This window comes from Podarcis liolepis (genome assembly GCF_965112155.1).
Source record: "Podarcis liolepis genome assembly, chromosome: 1".
Classification (NCBI taxonomy): Eukaryota; Metazoa; Chordata; class Lepidosauria; order Squamata; family Lacertidae; genus Podarcis; species Podarcis liolepis.
In genome coordinates, this window is record NC_139554.1 from 51,043,185 (window position 1) to 51,061,427 (window position 18,243).

At 43.8% G+C, this 18,243-nt stretch overlaps 1 protein-coding gene across 14 annotated transcripts in view; it reads right to left on the minus strand.

Annotated features, from left to right (window-relative positions):
• The window catches only part of DGKZ (diacylglycerol kinase zeta), a 140,497-nt gene that overhangs the window by 55,047 nt on the left and 67,207 nt on the right, over positions 1-18,243 (minus strand). Inside the window, exon 1 of one of the 14 annotated variants that reach the window (XM_083462564.1) lies at positions 13,255-13,440. The exons of 10 other annotated variants lie outside the window; for them this stretch is intronic. Coding sequence is in view for 2 of the 4 variants with exons in the window: in XM_083462570.1 (XP_083318696.1) it covers positions 5,446-5,501 (56 nt within the window). In the remaining 2 variants the exon portion in view is untranslated. Of the gene's footprint in view, positions 1-5,445; positions 5,517-9,090; positions 9,114-13,254; positions 13,441-18,243 lie in introns of those variants that run through there. 3 more of the 14 variants (XM_083462558.1, XM_083462561.1, XM_083462570.1) reach the window with 3 other exon arrangements.

Sequence of the window (18,243 nt, forward strand, 5' to 3'; positions counted from 1 at the left end):
AACTTTTGTGCGCTATAGTGCACTTCATCCTGCATCTAACAGAGTAGGCTCTAGTCCATGAAAATTTACACCACAATAAATCTCTTAGTCTTTAACGTATCATAACACTTAGTAGGTTTTGCTGCAACAGCCTAACACAGCTACCCCTCAGGAACATGTTGCTGAAAACTGAGTTTCGGAACAAATCTGTTGTTCTAGTATATTGTTTAGCTTTAAGTTCATAAGTTTATTGTTTTAGTGATGTATTCCATCGGAGGTTGACCAAGAATACAAAGTCTGCCTGCCTATGGGCTGGTTTTCTTGAGATGGCCATCCAAGACTGCAGTGGGCATCACATACAGCTCAATAAAGGCAATTCCTGAGGAACCTGGTGAGAGCTTGGTCAAAAAACTAGCTTTAAAATGCTCTGTTCTCAAGAGTGGATACTGAGGGGGAAATCTGGTGTTTCTAATTAGTTGCTGGTCCCTTGAGTCAATCCCTAAGTAGACACTTATTCAAGGTTAAAGCAGAGCTCAGTTCTGGAAAATAATAATAGACTGAATCATCTTGACAAGCTGCTTTCCAGAGTTGGTTTTCACCCAGTTCCATATAGCACAGTGCATAAAAACACTCAATAGGCATAGTAGCATTTAAAAATATATATATACTTTAACTAAACTCAATCCACTTTTGTCTTAATTGCTGGCCACCCAGATTCCGTACGACGAAGAGCTGCTGATATTCTTGATGGTAGAGAGTATAGCTTCCATGGGGGGGGGGGGAGGATATTTTGCACCCAAAACCTTAATGACGTGTGAATCAGTGCCACAGATTTCAATGCCATGGCATAGAGCATTTGAGCAAGCACTTTGTTAAAGTATCTTTAGGGCAGGTTCCATTACCTTCCCTCCCTTACTCTAAATGAACTTAATCAATGCTCCTAGGGTTTTTGTGCTTTGACTTTCACTGCCTCCATATGACACTTTCCAAGAGAGGGCTTCGCTAAAGGGTAGACCCAGGTATCTAAATGAATGAGTCCGTTCTATAGTTTTCTGATCTAAACACCACTTATACCAAGGACTGTGTTTGCCAGAAGTAATAATCTTGGTTTTAGAGTAATTTATAGATAGGATTTCCTGTTTACGGTATATGCTGAACACCTCCATGAGATTTCTGAGGCCCAATCAAGAAAGCACTAAAATTATCTGCATACATCAAGACTGAGATCTTTCTGTTCGTAATTACTGGGGGGTGGGGGAGGTTGCATTGGCCAAATATGACACCAAATCATTACTATAAAAGTTAAAAATAGTGGGAGCCAGAAGGCAAACTTACTTCATTCCTCTCAAAGTCTTAAAAGCATCGGTCGTACCATCATTTAAACCTACTCTGACCCTCATTTCTGTATTACTGTACAGTTCTTGGATCAATAGCAGAAGTCTGCAGCCAACGTTGGCAATTTGAATTTTCTCCCAGAGTCTATTTCAATTAAGAGTCGAATGCAGCAGAAATATCAATCTCAATGTATATTTCCTTACAATATGGTTCAGAGTAAAACACTGATCAATGGCGCTGTATCTTCCTCTCAACCCTGCTTGTTCTTCATGAATAATGTTGTTACTTTGCAACCACTCTGACAATTTTTGAAGGAGATACCGGGAATATAGCTTTGCAGAGATGTCTAACAAGCTAATTGGCTGATAGTTTGTTGAGCATTCCTACCACCTTTCTTATAAATCGGGAAACTGATATGTCATTTTCCATCCAGAGGGCATTTGGCCAATGTTGTTTATAGTGGTAAATAAGCCACTCAGGATAGGCACCCAACCATTCTGCATATTCCTTATAGAGCTCAGGTGGAAGCTTTTATCTTCTCCAAGAGCTTTATTTTATTTTAAGCAGGAAACCGGGCCTTTATCTTATTATAGGAGGCTGGTTGTCAGAGTCAGGTTGGTTTGAGAAATCCTTACACACTGCTGGTACATGTGATTGGGAGAAATATGGATACACTGGGAGAAATATTTAACCCAATCAGAGGCAGGAATCGAGGTTTTCTGTAGTGATCTCACTTCATTTAAACCCAAGAATTTGTCTTCCTTCTGCTCCGTTACTGCTAGTCCCAATTCCTGCCTTTCCTTTGTAATATTCATGACACACATACACCTCCTTCCTATCTCTTTGGTAAACAGACTAGGACTATATTCATATAACAGCTGTCAAGTGAGGACACCCCTGTAGCCAGAGTGGGGCAAAATGATGCACCACCTCTCCTCTCAAGCTGTGTTTCCCCACCCTCTGGATTTGGGGGAAATTTTGTTTGTGTGTGACATGACAGCCTCCCTTTAAAGAACGACAGCTTGCTTCAAGAACAGGAGCAATTTACGAACAGAACCTCTGAAAAATTCAGTGAACAGGTCAGGACAAGTGCACAACAAAAGCCTCATCTGGGAGAGCCCCCCAAATTCTGCTCACTCAAGACTCTCCCTGACTGAGGGTGGGTTTTTCATTATCACAATCATCCTGTAATCCCTTAAGTGATTCTGAAAAAAACAGGCAGTGCTGATCCTTGAAGAGTTAAATATTAGAACTTTGTATTATGGGCTAGTCTACCTCAGATTCTCTGCTTTTCAGTTTAAGTTGTGTTCTCTAGTCAGCCAGCAATAAGGAAGCATGCCTGCAGTAAAAAGTAAGAATTTGTTTATTCTGCAGTTATTATGATGAGCGCAGGAGGATTGCTGAAAAGGTGTACTGTGAACCTACCATGGAGAAAGCTCACATGTACACAAAGTATTTTTATAAGTTTATAAAATGACATCTACAATGTAGTAAATATTTTACAAAGTTAAGGACTCTGTCTCACTGACTTCAACAAGTTATGCATATTTTTCTCAGCATCACTCTCCCTAAATGCTCAACCATGGTTGCATTGTAACGCACTCTTTGCTTTTAAACCTGTTTTTGTTTGTTTTGTTTGTATTGGTGTTGCGATACAATATTAAAATTTATTTTTTGAGATACCTCCTCACTAATTTTTAACCTCTAAATTACAGCATAAACTAATTTGTTTGCTTTACACCTTTTGGTACCCCCCTTGTTCACTGCATCCCTAACACCCTGGCAAAACAAAACATATGCCTGTCATTTAATTCCTGGTGTTCATACTAAACTTTCTGTTAACCTGCATAATTAGCTATGTAAAGGTCAGGTTAGCAAACTCCCTGTATTAACTTACATAACACTCCCCTTTAGGAATGGGGCTGCCCCACCTATGGAGCTGAGAGAAGAGATCTTACATAAACCAACCTGACTTTCACGTTGAACCTCAACATGAGTTTCAAACCTTCTATCAGGCTGGCAAAAGAATTCATTTAACAATCAAGACCTTTTTTTATGAACAAAACCCGTACTACATTTTGCCAAACTGAATGATATAATAATCTATAGTGTTTGTGTGATGAGAATGAAAAGCTTTAGGTGGAATTAAACATCATGTTATGGTGATCGTCCTGTCATGACAAATATTGCAGCTTGCTAGGTGGAACGATCCCCACAGGCTGTTCTCCTGACACACACACACAATTCTGGGGAGCCAATTGGGGGAGGAGAGGAGAGGGGTGGAAGCCCTTACACAAGGCTTATGCTGATGGGACTTGAAGGTGAATCATGCTCTTTGTGTCTCTGAAACTGTAGATATCGTAAATATTAGTTCGTGTGAAGCATGAAATATTTTTTATTATTAATCATTATATTTATGGATTGGCTTTCCTCAGATACCATCGCAATGTACAATGAATAATAAGCAACAAAATTACATCTGAAACTAAAACATATTCAAAACTAAAATATCCACAAAGCATCAAACCACACAGCAGCTGCTGCATATCTAATTGAAAATGGCCTGTTGCATTTACTCAGAGTGATGCTAATCCATACTGAATCTTTGCAGCGGAAATAAGAACATTTGTTGTTCTAGCATTTTTGCGTATCTGAATATGCTGCATAAAGAAGTCTTACAGAATTTATTTCTGATATCCTTAAAGTCAGGGGTGGGGGGAAGGGAGAAAGAGAGAGCAACACACAACATGCACACACAGTTTCTCTAAAGGCCCTGATTCCGGATCATAAGCCCTTTCACTAGCAAAGCTTGGGGCTTTGATCTGCTAATGATCTGTAATCAGGGTTGTGATAAGCTTAACTTAATGGGGCATGTTTTCCTTTCAAAAGGCAGCTGAAACTCCAGCTTAATAACCAAGCTGGGTCAAGTCACACAAAGCATGTTCCTTCCTCTCAGCCTTCTAGCAGGAAGTGTGGGTGCCGAGATCAAGTTCCACACATTTCACTGTATCTTGCCTTATTCCTTAGAGAGCGAAGCAGAGCCAGGAGAAAGTTCAGTGCAAAGGGCTGTCAACTGAGATATCCCCAAATCCAAGGAGAGTTCCAGCTTATTGCTCTGCACTGTTTTAACACCACCCCCTGCATACAACAGGCTTGGCAATCCCCAGTCACAACTCCCAACTCAGGAATCCTGCAAGTCACTAGGCAGTTGACTACAAAGGCTCCAACCATCAGTGCCTTCTGTGAGTCTTTTGGTGTGTAGAATGAATGGTAGAATGTGGGTATTCCTGTGGCCCTCGGTTTGCCATTTACCCCTAGAGTAAGACACAAAGCCTGTTGTATTAAATGCAGCTAGCTTGGGACTGGTTTACTTTTGCAACACAGGAATGTCCATTTCTCTCCCTTCCAAAAGGCAACAGACTGCAAAGACCAGCATATTGCAGGAAGGGCAGACCCTGAAGCCTGCCAAGTGGGGTTTTTCCTATAACATCAGCTACTAGCATCCCCAGGATCAGGAAACTGCTAGAAGTACAAGCGCTATTAATAATCCCCACTGTTGACACAGGGACCTCGTGGGCTCTGCTCACTATCACTTTGCCATCAGAACGCTAAAAACAGGCAGCCGCAGAGGCTTGGGAAGCTTGGCCGGGGATTCCGCTCCAACTCCGGTGCGGCTCACATGCCAGAGCTTTCCTTCAGCTCGTGTTTCCTTACTCCCACACCCTCCTGACATCCCAAGATGCACTTTCTCATAGACGAAGCTGCCTTTGCCTCCCCTCTCGGAGATCCTCTTTCCACTCTAGCTGGGCTGTTGCATCTCCTGATCTGCAGCGGTTGCACCGCACAGCACTCGACCACGCTGAGCTCGCCAAAGGCATGCGGAAAGGAGGAGGGCTTTCCTTGCTATGATAGTTGCCAGGGCCTACGCTCCGCTAGATGCAGCGCACCAGATTAGAGGGGCCATTTGTGGTTGAGCAGCATGACCGAAAGCCACAGTGGCTTGAGAAGAAGGAGGGTGTGCGTTTCTCACAGGGTCTTCCCCTGACTCGACAGAGTTAGCTGGCCCGGCCCAGTTTCCCCTTTCATTTCCCAGTAAACGTGGCATATGAATCATACACCACATGCACCCACCTGGCACCAGAAACATGCAGGGGATGATCCTTGAGATGCAAAGCCTCTTGAATCATCTGAGGCACTCGAGTTCTCAGTTACTGGAGAGGGACACTCAACATTTGCCTGAACAGAAGTTCTCTCTCTCTCCCCCCACCAACTGCCTTTTAACCAGAAAGGATGTGCTTGTTAAGCTGCCAAGAATTCTGAAGTACACAGGCAGTTATCACAGAAGCCTCCGCAGTTTGAGTGCCTGGCCTTCAGAGCCAAGCTTGCACGTACGTAACAGCCTTGTGGGGTGAGAGAACCAAGCTGGCTGTGCGCGAGCAGCAGCCAAGTCTTATTTTAGGGCTCGCTGAAGAACCACAACCAAGTGCCAAGGCCTGCTCGACAAGCAGGTGTGTCTGCTCACACTCAGACTTGCTACTGAGGAAAGCAGTATTGGCAATAAATGGGGTAACAGAAGCATTTTAACAACAGCCAACTGCCTCTACCAATGAAGGATTTCTGTTCTCTTCTGCAGCTAAACAAGACTTGCCCTGGCGTCAGGGACTGGCTGGACAATGAGACTGGATACTGAGGAGTGGGAACCAAGAGAACTGGGGTTGGTGACTGTCTTGGAAGACGGGATCAGTGGTCTAGGGGAGCCTGTAACAGTTGGAAGATGAGAGTCTGAGGCAGAAGAAGCTGCAGGATTGGAGAGTGAAGAACAAGTGCAAGAGGGAGGGAGAGGTCTGGCTGGTGTAGAGGAAAGGGCTTCTACACCTCCTCCTCCACCTGCCCCCACCTCTCTTGCTGCACTGTCTCCCAGGACCAGAGGTGAGAGGAGCAGAAGCTGGTTACATGCAAGCAGAATCTTCGCCTGCCTGTGTGCAGCATAAGCTGGACCTCTCTGCTGCAGCAACCACCTCATCAAGTGTACACCTAGAAGCTGCTGAGAGACAACGGAATGACGGACATGACTTTTCCTAAACTGGGAATGTACAGTCAATTCTTCACACTGGACATTCCTTGCCTGACGGCACCGTGACACCTGGCCAGGCAGTCACAGGGTAGTCACAGAAATAATTCTCCAGTTACATGTGCAGGTCTCTTGGAATGAATGTGCAAGCAGCCTCTATGCCAGAGAGGGGGAACCTGCAGCCCTCCAGATGCTACTGGACTACAGCTCCCAACATCCATGCTGAATAGGTCTTATGGGAGTTGGAGGCCAACCAAGTCTGCAGGGTCACAGGTTCTCCATCCCTGCTCTATGTGCTTAGTTCTTGGCATAACTACCTTACACACTGAAACCATCATGGCCCCTTCCTCCAAGGACTCTGGACTCCTTTTGTGACAATGCTCAGAAATCACTAATCCTCATCACAGAACGATAATGCCTGGGCTGAGCACCATTATGACCATTAAATGAATTTGAAACTGGTTTAAATTTGATGTGCAGGCACACTTAACTCACACGTGTCCTGTTCTAACAAGTCCTAAAGTACTTATGGAGTGCATCAGCATGAAGAGGTCAGTGAAGACAGTTCTAGAGGAAAGGTCAAAGAGCACTGCCAACTTCTCCAGCATTTCATTATTAGCAAATATCCCTTTTCTTATTACTTCAGCATTGAGAACCCACAAAGAAGCAGCTCATATCCCCAAAGACACACAGAGCAACTCCATCCAACCACATCAGGAGTAACCTTTGTTCCTCTAGAAACCTTCTGAATGGACAAAGAAATTCCATTATTTTCTTACGCAGACTAAAGTATGGCCTCAATATCTACTGACTTATGTCTTTTGGTCTGTGTCTTTCAAATCTATAATTTGAAAGACATATAATCTTTAAACATATGGCACAACAATGGAGCAAACTGCCTAGGCAGGCTGTGGAATCTTTTCTTGCATCCCCCCACCCCAGAGCTATCTATGTCTACTGGTAGTAGATAGGTAGCCGTGTTGGTCTGCCATAGTCAAAATAAAAAAAATTTCTTCCAGTAGCACCTTAAAGACCAACTAAGTTAGTTCTTGGTATGAGCTTTCGTGTGCATGCACACTTCTTCACTTCACACTTCACACTTCACACTTGAAGAAGTGTGCATGCACACGAAAGCTCATACCAAGAACTAACTTAGTTGGTCTTTAAGGTGCTACTGGAAGAAATTTTTTTTATTTTGACTATCTCTACTGGGTACAGAAAAACGTATCTGATAGTCTGACTCGGTGCCTTTCTGGGGATCTTCCAACCCTGTGGGTTTGATCAGACAAGCAAATTTGTAAGCCTGTATAACTAACAAAAACAAATAATACACAGATGGTTTATTAACTGGGGTGGGTGGGTTAACAAGGCTACCCAAAGGAGAGACATTGACCTTATTCTGAAATACCGTAACTCCCCCTTACCTTTCCATCTTTGTGCTGAAGGAGTGACAGAATTTCTGGACTTGCAGACTTTTGATAAGGCAGTGAAAATATTTTGCAGCCTTCCTGTTCTATACTTACATTTATCTATACCCCAGAGTCCTACCATAAAACTTAGAGCAGCCTTCTCCAACCTGGTGCCCTTCAAAATATTTAAATCATACCTTTCGTCAACCCAAGGCAGAATGGTCAATAGTCAGGAATGCCGAGAAGTGTAGTCCACAATAACTGGAGTTGTGGAGGGTGATTTGAACAGTTTACAAGAGGCTACCAACCATCTCCCTTCCCAAGCTCCGTTCAAGACACAGCCAGCTATCAAATCCGACAGGGCAGGGAAGCATAATCCATAAAGCTATTTCATTTCTGTCCTGCCAAGCAGAATGCCATAATCCAGTCTTCACTAAAATGTGTGTGTGTGTGTGTGTGTGTGTGTGTGTGTAAAATTACCAACTCCCCTGTCCAATGAAAGTTCTGTACTTCCGAAATTTAATGTAGAACCACCTTCTGCTCTGCAAGTTGAAGCCATGAGATAATACTATCTCAAAGAGTTGCAGATAGCTCTTCTTAATATCATTTTGTGTTTGCTGGCTCCAGTCTGCCCAGTAACCACAGCTCTTCAATCTTCGTTGTCCCCGAAGGGGGCAATGACAATAAAGATATTATTATTATTATTAATGTTATGCTGATGCTAATAAGCTTTTGCCAGGGATGCAGAACCAGACGCACACAGTCACAACAGGCAAGGGATGGCAGATTCCTGGTTCCACAGCTTTGTTCCTTATCCGTGTATCAAGCCTAATGCGCAGCAGCAGGATATATAGTCTTACTACTTAGTTACCCAAATCTGGCAGAAAGGAAGACATTCTTCACATTCATGCACACACAAACATCACATAGATAACCATCTAGACTGGGGAAAACATGCCGTAAAATGCATTCACTGCCACGTTTAAACAATGCTATTTACACTAAAATAAACTGTTAGAAGGCTGCACTCTAAGCAGAAGAGACAAGCAAAGCAATGCTGCATAGTGTGTTCATGGGGAAATGGGCCCTTGTGGGCTGAACTGGACCTACTACTCACCAGGACCCATCCCTGCATCCTGTTTTAAATGGCAGGAAGGAACATGAGAAGCAAGAAAGAAGGAGTTGCTCTCAACACATCCAGATAGGAAATGGGAAGTGCTAAGTAACTATAGCCCAGCGCCTCATATCTGCAACAAGATGGAAGGTCAAATGGTGCAACTTTCATATTTAGCTCACCGGAACATAGGAAAGCTGCCTTATACTGAGTCAGAACATTGGTCCATCTAAGCTCAGTGCTGCCTACATCAACAGGCGGCAGCAGCAGCAGCAGCAGCTCCTCCTCTCTGGGGTTTCAGATAGTATTCTCTCCCCATAGTGCTTGGAAATGCCAGGGATTGAACCTGGGTCTTCTGAATGCCAGTTTGCTTCTGAATACAAGTTGCTGGAGCTGCAGGAAGCGAGAGCGCTCTTGCACTCTGGGTCCTGCTAATGGGATTCTCAAAGGCTTCTATTGAACAAGACGCTGGACTAGATGGCCCATTGGCCTGTTCTTATGTTACCACTCTGCTACAGTCCTTCCTCGTTACTCTCATTAAAAACTTCTGATATGCCCAAATGGCTGAAGCGACTGAGCTGAAATGACAGAAAGTGTGCATGTGTGTGTTTTGTAAATATATTCTCCCACTGAAACAGTGCAATCCCCATTTGCCTTGGGGTTTTTTTTTGGGGGGGGGGTGCAAAAGGTGCTAGAAATCTTCAATTCTCCATACAAACACACGCAACCACCCACTTCCCAAACCGACTGGCCACAACACTGGGTGCGCTATAAGCAGATACATGATCTCCCTTCAGCACTCGCCTCTCCATATATTTTGTAGCTTGATTGCATCGCAGCCCCAATTGTCTGCTTCTTCAGCATCATTTAAAGATGCTCTGCTTCACAAACACAAGTTAAGTCATCATTTAGTCAATTAGTTTTGGCTAGATTATAAGTTATTTATTTTATTTACTTAAAAATATACACTCTGCTCTTTCCCTGTTTAGGGAAGTTTTTTAAATGTTTGAAGTTTTATTCTGTTTTTAATGTTCTGTTGAAAGCCACCCAAAGTGGCTGAGGAAACCCAGCCAGATGGGCAGGGTAGAAATAATAATAATAATATTACATTATTGTTGTTGTTGTTGTTGTTGTTGTTATTTTTCTTAAATCATAACAAGCCAGCTGACTGGCTTTGTGAAAACTTCACTGTTTCTTAAATTTGAAGGAAGGAGTTAGATTTTTTAAGAGTGGTGCCAAAATAGCAGCTGATGAGGGCTGCGAATAGCAGTAAAACAGCACAAAGAAAGAACAATCCCCATCCAGCTTTTCACCCCAAAATCTGAAGTGAAAAACATAGTCTCTCAGCACCATTTAATAGTCATGTCCCTCAGCTCACAAGAACTGAACAGAGAGACCCCACTATTCCCAAGGTTCTAAAGGGATGGCACAGAGTACTTTGGTATTTTTTTAAGGGCATAACCCTCAAAAGACAAAATATAACTTACGGGGGATCCATTTGAGATATATCTGAATGACAGAAAACATAAGAATCCAAAACTGTAAGGGAACACCCTCAGGAATAATAATGAAGGAATGTGTGGTGTTCTCAACCCTTAACTGCCTACTTGTGTTTGATGTACATCCTCAACGTACATTATTCTGACATTTTCCTTGCCAGAAGTATTAGCCTACTAAACTTTAAACTGGAACTATGGTAACATGTTTTATAGTGCCCCCTCCCACCTTGACATTCAGACATGTTTTTTTTTTTGGTTTAAAACCAAAAGGTCATCACAGAAATGTCAAGCATTACAGTCATAAAAGAAATCCAGCCTGCCCAAGAGGAAAGAGACCTCTCCCTTTGGGCTGACGTATTTTCAAACTATGTAAAAATAGAGCTGTTCCATGCTTTAATATTACCATCTCTTTCAAATATGCAGTAAGTAAATTTATACATGTATGACTGTCTGGGCACATCTGCTCCTCAACTGTGAAGCCTTGATTGCTGGTTGGAACAAAACGTTATTATGGAGCCTAACCAACCTTGGAGCAATTGGTTATGACGGCAAAACTCCTGCATCGTGTAGGAAAATAATGTAGCAACTGAGAATACATATATTAGCTATTCTAGGTTCTTAGGCTAGGTCAAGTGCTGTGAAAACCCAATCATCTGTTGACTAGGAAGGTGAATGGCATTATTAGTTTACCTAGTAAAAATGTCAGCAGTTGGGGTTGATAAACACCTTGCTCTTTGTTTGGTCTAGTCCAGGGGTCTGCAACCTTTAAGACAAAAAGAGCCACTTGGACCCGTTTCCGAGGGGGGGGGGGACTGGGAGCCGCAAAACCATTACGACATTTAAAACAAATATATCTCCGGAGCCGCAATCTGACAGCGGGCGGGAAGGTGACGTTGGGACGGTGCGTGACTAACGCACGCACCGCCCCCATGCGACATCACAGCCAGTACAGCGCCCGTCACAGTGGGGAGTGTTGGGGTGCACAATGCGCCTCCTCCCCTCGCTAGTATCCGCCCCGGAGCCGTGGCAAAGGTGTAAAAGAGCCACATGTGGCTCTGGAGCCGCGGGTTGCTGACCCCTGGTCTAGTCCTTTCCTATGGCATGTGTACATGTTTATGGTTGCCATATAGGGGCCATTTTAAGTCACTCCACATGTTGGCTTCCACCATGTAGAAAGTGATAGCTCAACATTCAGAACAGACTATTTTCTCCACTATTCTAAACCTTCAGGTTTGCTGTGGCATGGAGGAAAGTCACTTCATCCAAGCCATAGAGAGAACTGCATGACACAAACCATTTGCTACATATAGATTACCAGATGGCATGCTTTAAACAGGGTATAGTTTGGAACTACTTCTTGTATAACATCTTCACATTTTGCCATAGCACACGGTACCTTGAGAAGATGAAAGCATTCTTAAGATACCTAAGCCCAGTCTGGAGAATTTCAGGCATAATGTTAAAAGGCAGAAGGCAGCCTTGAAAAATATGGATACAGTGCTAAATAGTTTGGCTACAAGGAAGTTAACCTGTGGGAGCTCCACTTTGGGAATACAGAACCCTTGTCTCACACAAGTAAATTTAGACGAGCTTCGCCAGAGGGACTTGCTCTTTACAACTGGTCTGTGTAAGGAAAGCAGCTGTTGGTTCACAAATCCCTTGACAGAACAGAAGATGGGGAGGAATTTTTTAAGGAGTTTCTTTCATATTTTTTTCAGCATAGAATCTGAACAGGGGAAAAACAAGGCCCTGCTACAGTCCCTGGTCTGTGATCTACTGATAAAAAGAAAAGGCCACCACTGTCTCCCCTATGATTCAGGACAGAGACCCAGATGCAAACTCTGAAAAAACTGCTGGGGACCCTGCTCAATAAACCACACAGGACCTCTGACACCCTCTTGCCAACCTGCATTATTCAGCAAATACCCAGTGAGGCTGCATTAAGCAGACAAGCCTGTCCTATTACTGCTGCAGCTGTCCACACCATCTCATCCACTTGCCAGTCACACTACCATCTGGTTCAAAAGACATTTTTTTAAACATAGTAAAGTTCTTATGGGTGACTTAACATTCGGTCCTCGTTTCTTTGCAGTGAGATGTCTGTATGAATCAACCCCCACAAGGAGCACTAAAAAATTGCTAAGGTACAGCACAATGTCAGTTTAATTGTTTTCTCCTAACCAGATAACTCAGGTTCTCCAACATGGATGCAGGTGCATACAAACACCTCACGTGTGAAATAAAAACCCAAGGGGTAAATGCAAAAGCACACTGCCCTGTGCTAACTTCTGTTCCCCCGCCGGGTGAAACCAAGCTCAGCACATTCCAACATATTAAAGGCAACCTTTGAAGACTACACAACATCCAAACGCAACTAGTAAATTGGCCTCAAGTTTGTTGCAATAAAATAAAAATGAAGTCACTTTGCACCTCCAGTCTCAGGAAACTCTCTCTCTTTCAAGGCCAGGTTCATAACAAAGCAGAGAGAAGATGGAAAACTCTCCCCCCAAGCTGGAAACAAAGGCGGCCCTAACTGCAAATCCCCTCAAACCTATGGTTACAAACGACACAGAACTGACCCACAATAACACTCCCTCCGGAAGCTTCTGAAACTACTGTTGAGCAGCTTCCAACAATGTTTAACCCACCCGGCAAAGGATCTCATCCTGCTCTCCTGCCATGTCTCTAGAGTCACAGGGTGAGGCTATTTCACACAGAGATCCAGCATTTCCCTTCCCGCTTTCAAAAGCGCCTCACTTCCTCACCCTGAATGGCAAACCCTAAGCAGAGAACGGTTAAACACGGGGTGGGGGAGGAAGAGGAGGGGACGGGCAGAGCCTTTGTGACCTGATCCGAAGCTGAAGGGAGAATTCTTGCAGGTGAAGAGGAGCCTGGGTAGCAGCTGCAGGAGGAAGAGAGGCTGCCAGCCCTGAAGAGATTCAGTCCTAGTTTGGAGAGAGAGGTCTCTGTTTATCCCACTGCCTCCTCCCCATGCTGCAAATCATGACAGCCCTTTTTAAAATAACCAACAGGCACTTCCTCCTACGGCTGCTATGGGGGCGGCTACCTCTAAGGGGGCGGGGAATGAAATGAGTGAGTGAGTGAGACACAAACACAAACACACTTACTGACCCCAGCTAAGTTCAGCGTTCAGACAGTCCTTGCAGAACAAGAAACACACAATAGAGCTATATTACTCAGGGGCCAACTAGCAACTTTTTATTTTATTAATTCTATCTTAACACACATACACACAACGTGTCAGGGGTGGATGGCAAGAGAGCATGCAAACAATTCTAGCTCCACACACACACACACTTTTGATTCAGAAGTATTTTATTGGCCAAACTTTTAAAAAGCGTTGCATACACATCCCTTAAAGGGGACTCAAGAGAATCCTGATCTCTTGGGAAGACACCTGCACTGACCCACTTCTGCTTCAGTAGAATTGCACTGACCCACTTTTGCAACTGCAAAAGGTCACTTTCTTCATTGCCTCATTTCCTTCCCATCCAGTCGTTTCTCTGCTTAAAGAGACCTTGCACTCAGTCATAAGCTTTGCTTATGACATATCTATCAAATAGTGCAGACAACCATATTGGACCATTAGGAAAACACCTTAGTTTTATTACTTGGTTCTAATCAGGGTACTGTGCCACTGTTGCTGCTTCAGTTACCTGAGTGAAGAGTGACAAACAGTCCCACCCACGGTAGTCAAAGCAAAGTGCCATTGAATGATATTCTACTCCATCATGATGACAACAAAAATTATTTCCCTGAGTGATTTCCCGTGCAAGCTGGGAACAGCTATTGCACTTGATACAACTCATTTAAGTTGAGCCCTTGATATGTTCTCATGTGGAATGTACATACAGATGGAACTGCAGATGGAAGGGAAGCTGATAAATTTTATAGAAGTAGATTTGCATTTCTGCTTCCTCAGCACAAATATGGACATTTTCCAGGTCTCATTTTGCACAACGTTTGTGCTATACCAGGGGTCTGCAACCTTTAAGACAAAAAGAGCGACTTGGACCCATTTCTGAAGGAAAAAAAACTGGGAGCTGCAAAACTCGTCATTATAAAAAAAAAAAAAAAATTATTTCTTTGTTTGACCCCTCAGAATTACTCCTCCTCATAGAAATAAACGTTAAATTAACAAGTTACCTTTTTCTCTGTGTGTGTGTTCTTTACTCCCCTTCAAAACAGTGACCAGCGTACATGCCCCTTACAATGTAGCGGGCGGGCGGGAAGGTGACGTCGGGACGGTGCGTGACTAACGCATGCACCGCCCCCATGCGACGTCACAGCCAGTACAGCGGCCACCACAGTGGGGAGTGTCGGGGCGCACAATGCGCCTCCTCCCCTCGCTAGTATCCGCCCCGGAGCCGCGGCAAAGGTGTAAAAGAGCCACATACAGCTCCGGAGTTGCCAACCCCTGTGCTATACAGTACTGCCTCAAACTTGGACAATGGAATTATGGGAAAGCAGTCAAGAAGAATCTTAAGAGTCACACCTTTACTTTGTGAAAGTGAAAGATGTGAAACATACATGCAGGCATTAAATCAATAAGATAGTTTATTTTTCCTGCAATTAATTTGTGAATACGCGGGACACATTTTTAAAACATGTAGATGAAAGCAGCTTTCAACAAGCTTTAGTTTTCCTTTTGCCCCCCCCTCCCAACAAAAAGTAGATCTATCAAAGTTCACTACAATCTTCCTCTTAACTAAATAAAATACATATTACAGGATCATCATACAGGAATACATTTTAATATTTAATGAAGATAATGCTTTCTTCTCCACTGTGTAACAGAGGAATAATATGTAATTTGGAAAGCAGCCTAAAAGGGCAGACTAACCAAATATGGTTAACCACAATGCTGAGCACTCTAATTTTTAAAATCATTCATACTGTAACATGCAAATATTAAGATACTCAACTGACAGCTATTTTCAGCCCTTGTAAGAGAGAGTAACTGTGGGGGGGAGCTCTTTAGCTCATGCTGGAAGTGTGCTGGCTATGCTATTTTATACCAGCATTTCCCGTAACAAAAACAAAATAGAAATGTCAACTGCTGCAAAATGTTGCAGTATGCTGAGGAAGGTAAATTGTACCCCTCCCTATTTCCACAACAGTAGCGTCCCATCTAACATGCGTTATCCTGTTCAGGGTTCCAGAAAGGCATTCCTCAAAGAAGGAAACCTCCCCACCCCTCTCCCCCAATTCCTATTTTTCTTTTCCAAGTGATACTGAACATTATGTGGCTACTGAACATGCTCCATCCCCACTGAGATATTTGTGGGGTAAGAAAGAGTGGGTGGTGCCTGTGCAATGGGATGTGGGTGGCGCTGTGGGTTAAACCACAGAGCCTAGGACTTGCCGATCAGAAGGTCGGCGGTTCAAATCCCCGCAAAGGGGTTAGCTCCCGTTGCTCGGTCCCAGCTCCTGTCCACCTAGCAGATCAAAAGCACGTCAAAGTGCAAGTAGATAAATAGATACCGCTCTGGCGGGAAGGTAAACGGCGTTTTCGTGCACTGCTCTGGTTTGCCAGAAGCGGCTTAGTCCTGCTGGCCACATGACCCGGAAGCTGTACGCCGCCTCCCTCGGCCAATAAAGCGAGATGAGTGCCGCAACCCCAGAGTCGGTCACAACTGGACCTAATGGTCAGGGGTCCCTTTACCTTTACCTGTCCAAACTTTTGAGGCTCTGCTGAATATAGAAGTGGATAGCCTGGTGAAAAAGAGCAGCAAAGCAAACACCAGGGCTGCTGTGTTTCTGACACTTACCAGGAAGGAGAGAGGCTGTGAGGAGGTTGGCACAGTGTGGACACTTCAGCCATTGTGACTGCACCACAGTGACCTCCCCATCTCTTCTCCCTCCTAGTAAGTAGCAGCAACACACCAGCTGCTAAGCTAGCATTGCAGCTTTCCCAGTTATGCCAATTCCCCCCATTGTTTCTCAGTGGCTCTGCTCTGACTGGACCGTTAGCACTCAGCAACTGTGCTCACAATTAGGAGGACTACTGTTGGGTGACCAGCTCACTTTTACATGCATCTAAAATGAAACGAAACAAGCCCTTGTGTCTGGGAAGCCAAACCACGACAAGAACACCAGGCGCATGTACATAGGTGTTTGCTGTGCACCCACTGTGTATTTGCTATGTTAAATACTCCTGCTGTAAATGCAGTAAGCACATTTGCTGCAGGAAGTATGGAGTTGCCCTTATATAGAATCATTTGGCAGAGAAAAACTTGGGGCTTGGAGACTTGCTTCTTCCCATACTTTAATTACGAGATATTCATGAAATTTCCTCCCATAGTACAGTGGTACCTCAGGTTACATATGCTTCAGGTTACATACACTTCAGGTTACAGACTCCGCTAACCCAGAAATAGTGCTTCAGGTTAAGAACTTTGCTTCAGGATGAGAACAGAAATCGTGCTCCGGCGGCACAGCGGCAGGAAGCCCCATTAGCTAAAGTGGTGCTTCAGGTTAAGAACAGTTTCAGGTTAAGTACGGACCTCCGGAACGAATTAAGTACTTAACCTGAGGTACCACTGTATGCAGAATAACTCAGCTGGGAAATAATGACAGTTGGAGTGTTAAATCCAGAAACTGCCCTACAGACAGTGAAACCATTCATTCATTCCAAAATGCTTTGCACACAGGCAGCACTTAGTAATTTAGAATACAGTGGTACCTTGGGTTACAGACGCTTCAGGTTACAGACTCTGCTAACCCAGAAATATTATCTCCGGTTAAGAACTTTGCTTCAGGATGAGAACAGAAATCACACAGTGGCGGCGCAGCAACAGCGAGAGGCCCCATTAGCTAAAGTGGTACCTCATGTTAAGAACAGTTTCAGGTTAAGAACTGACATCCAGAACGAATTAAGTCCTTAACCCGAGGTACCACTGTATACTGACGTTTAAGAAAAAGAAGAGACTATACAACACCATCTTAAGGGGTGGGGCAGAGGTCACAATGCAGTTTTAGTGCAAGAAGCATGTCATATGTCACATAAGAAGCATATGTTAGCCCATCGCTTTCTGGACTGATTGCTAGCTCTACTCACCACACTGCTGTATCAGATACAGGAGGGGGAAGTTGCATTATTGCTGCTCTGCTGATGTATAACTAGAAAACCTAACACAGGATGTCATAAACCGAAGTAAAAAGACGGACCGAAGTCTTCATAGCCATGATTGTTACATACTTATGCATTCATCTGTGAAAGTGTGAAATGTCAAATGACTTTTCCAAAGGATCAGGCACAATCCTTGTACACCCAAGGGGTTCTTTTTCTCCATGGCTGATACAGCTCCAGGCCCATTCTTATGCCCGTTTAAAGGAAAGGAAGCCCTTGAGTTCTGTGACAGCCCAAGAGAAGAAGCAGGGGAAAGTGCATTTGTTAAAATATTAATTACCGTATTTTTTGCACCATAACACTCACTTTTTTCCTCCTAGAAAGTAAGGGGAAATGTCTGTGCGTGTTATGGAGGAAATGCCTACGGGTGGCATGCCTATGGATTTTCCTCCTCTAAAAGCTACGTGCATGTTATGGTCGGGTGCATGTTATAGAGCGAAAAATACGGTAAATATTAAATAAATGCTTGGTCCACCTTTCAACATTTCCAGGGCAGTTTACAGTATTATTATTATTATTATTATTATTATTATTATTATTATTATTATTAATGTTGCCCTTCCTCTGAGGATCACAGGGCAGTTTACTGTGACAATAGGTCAAAAAGCACAGTAAAATAACCAATAGCTGACAACAGTAAGGGGCAGCTCTAAAAACAACCACAGCAGAAATGAAAATACACC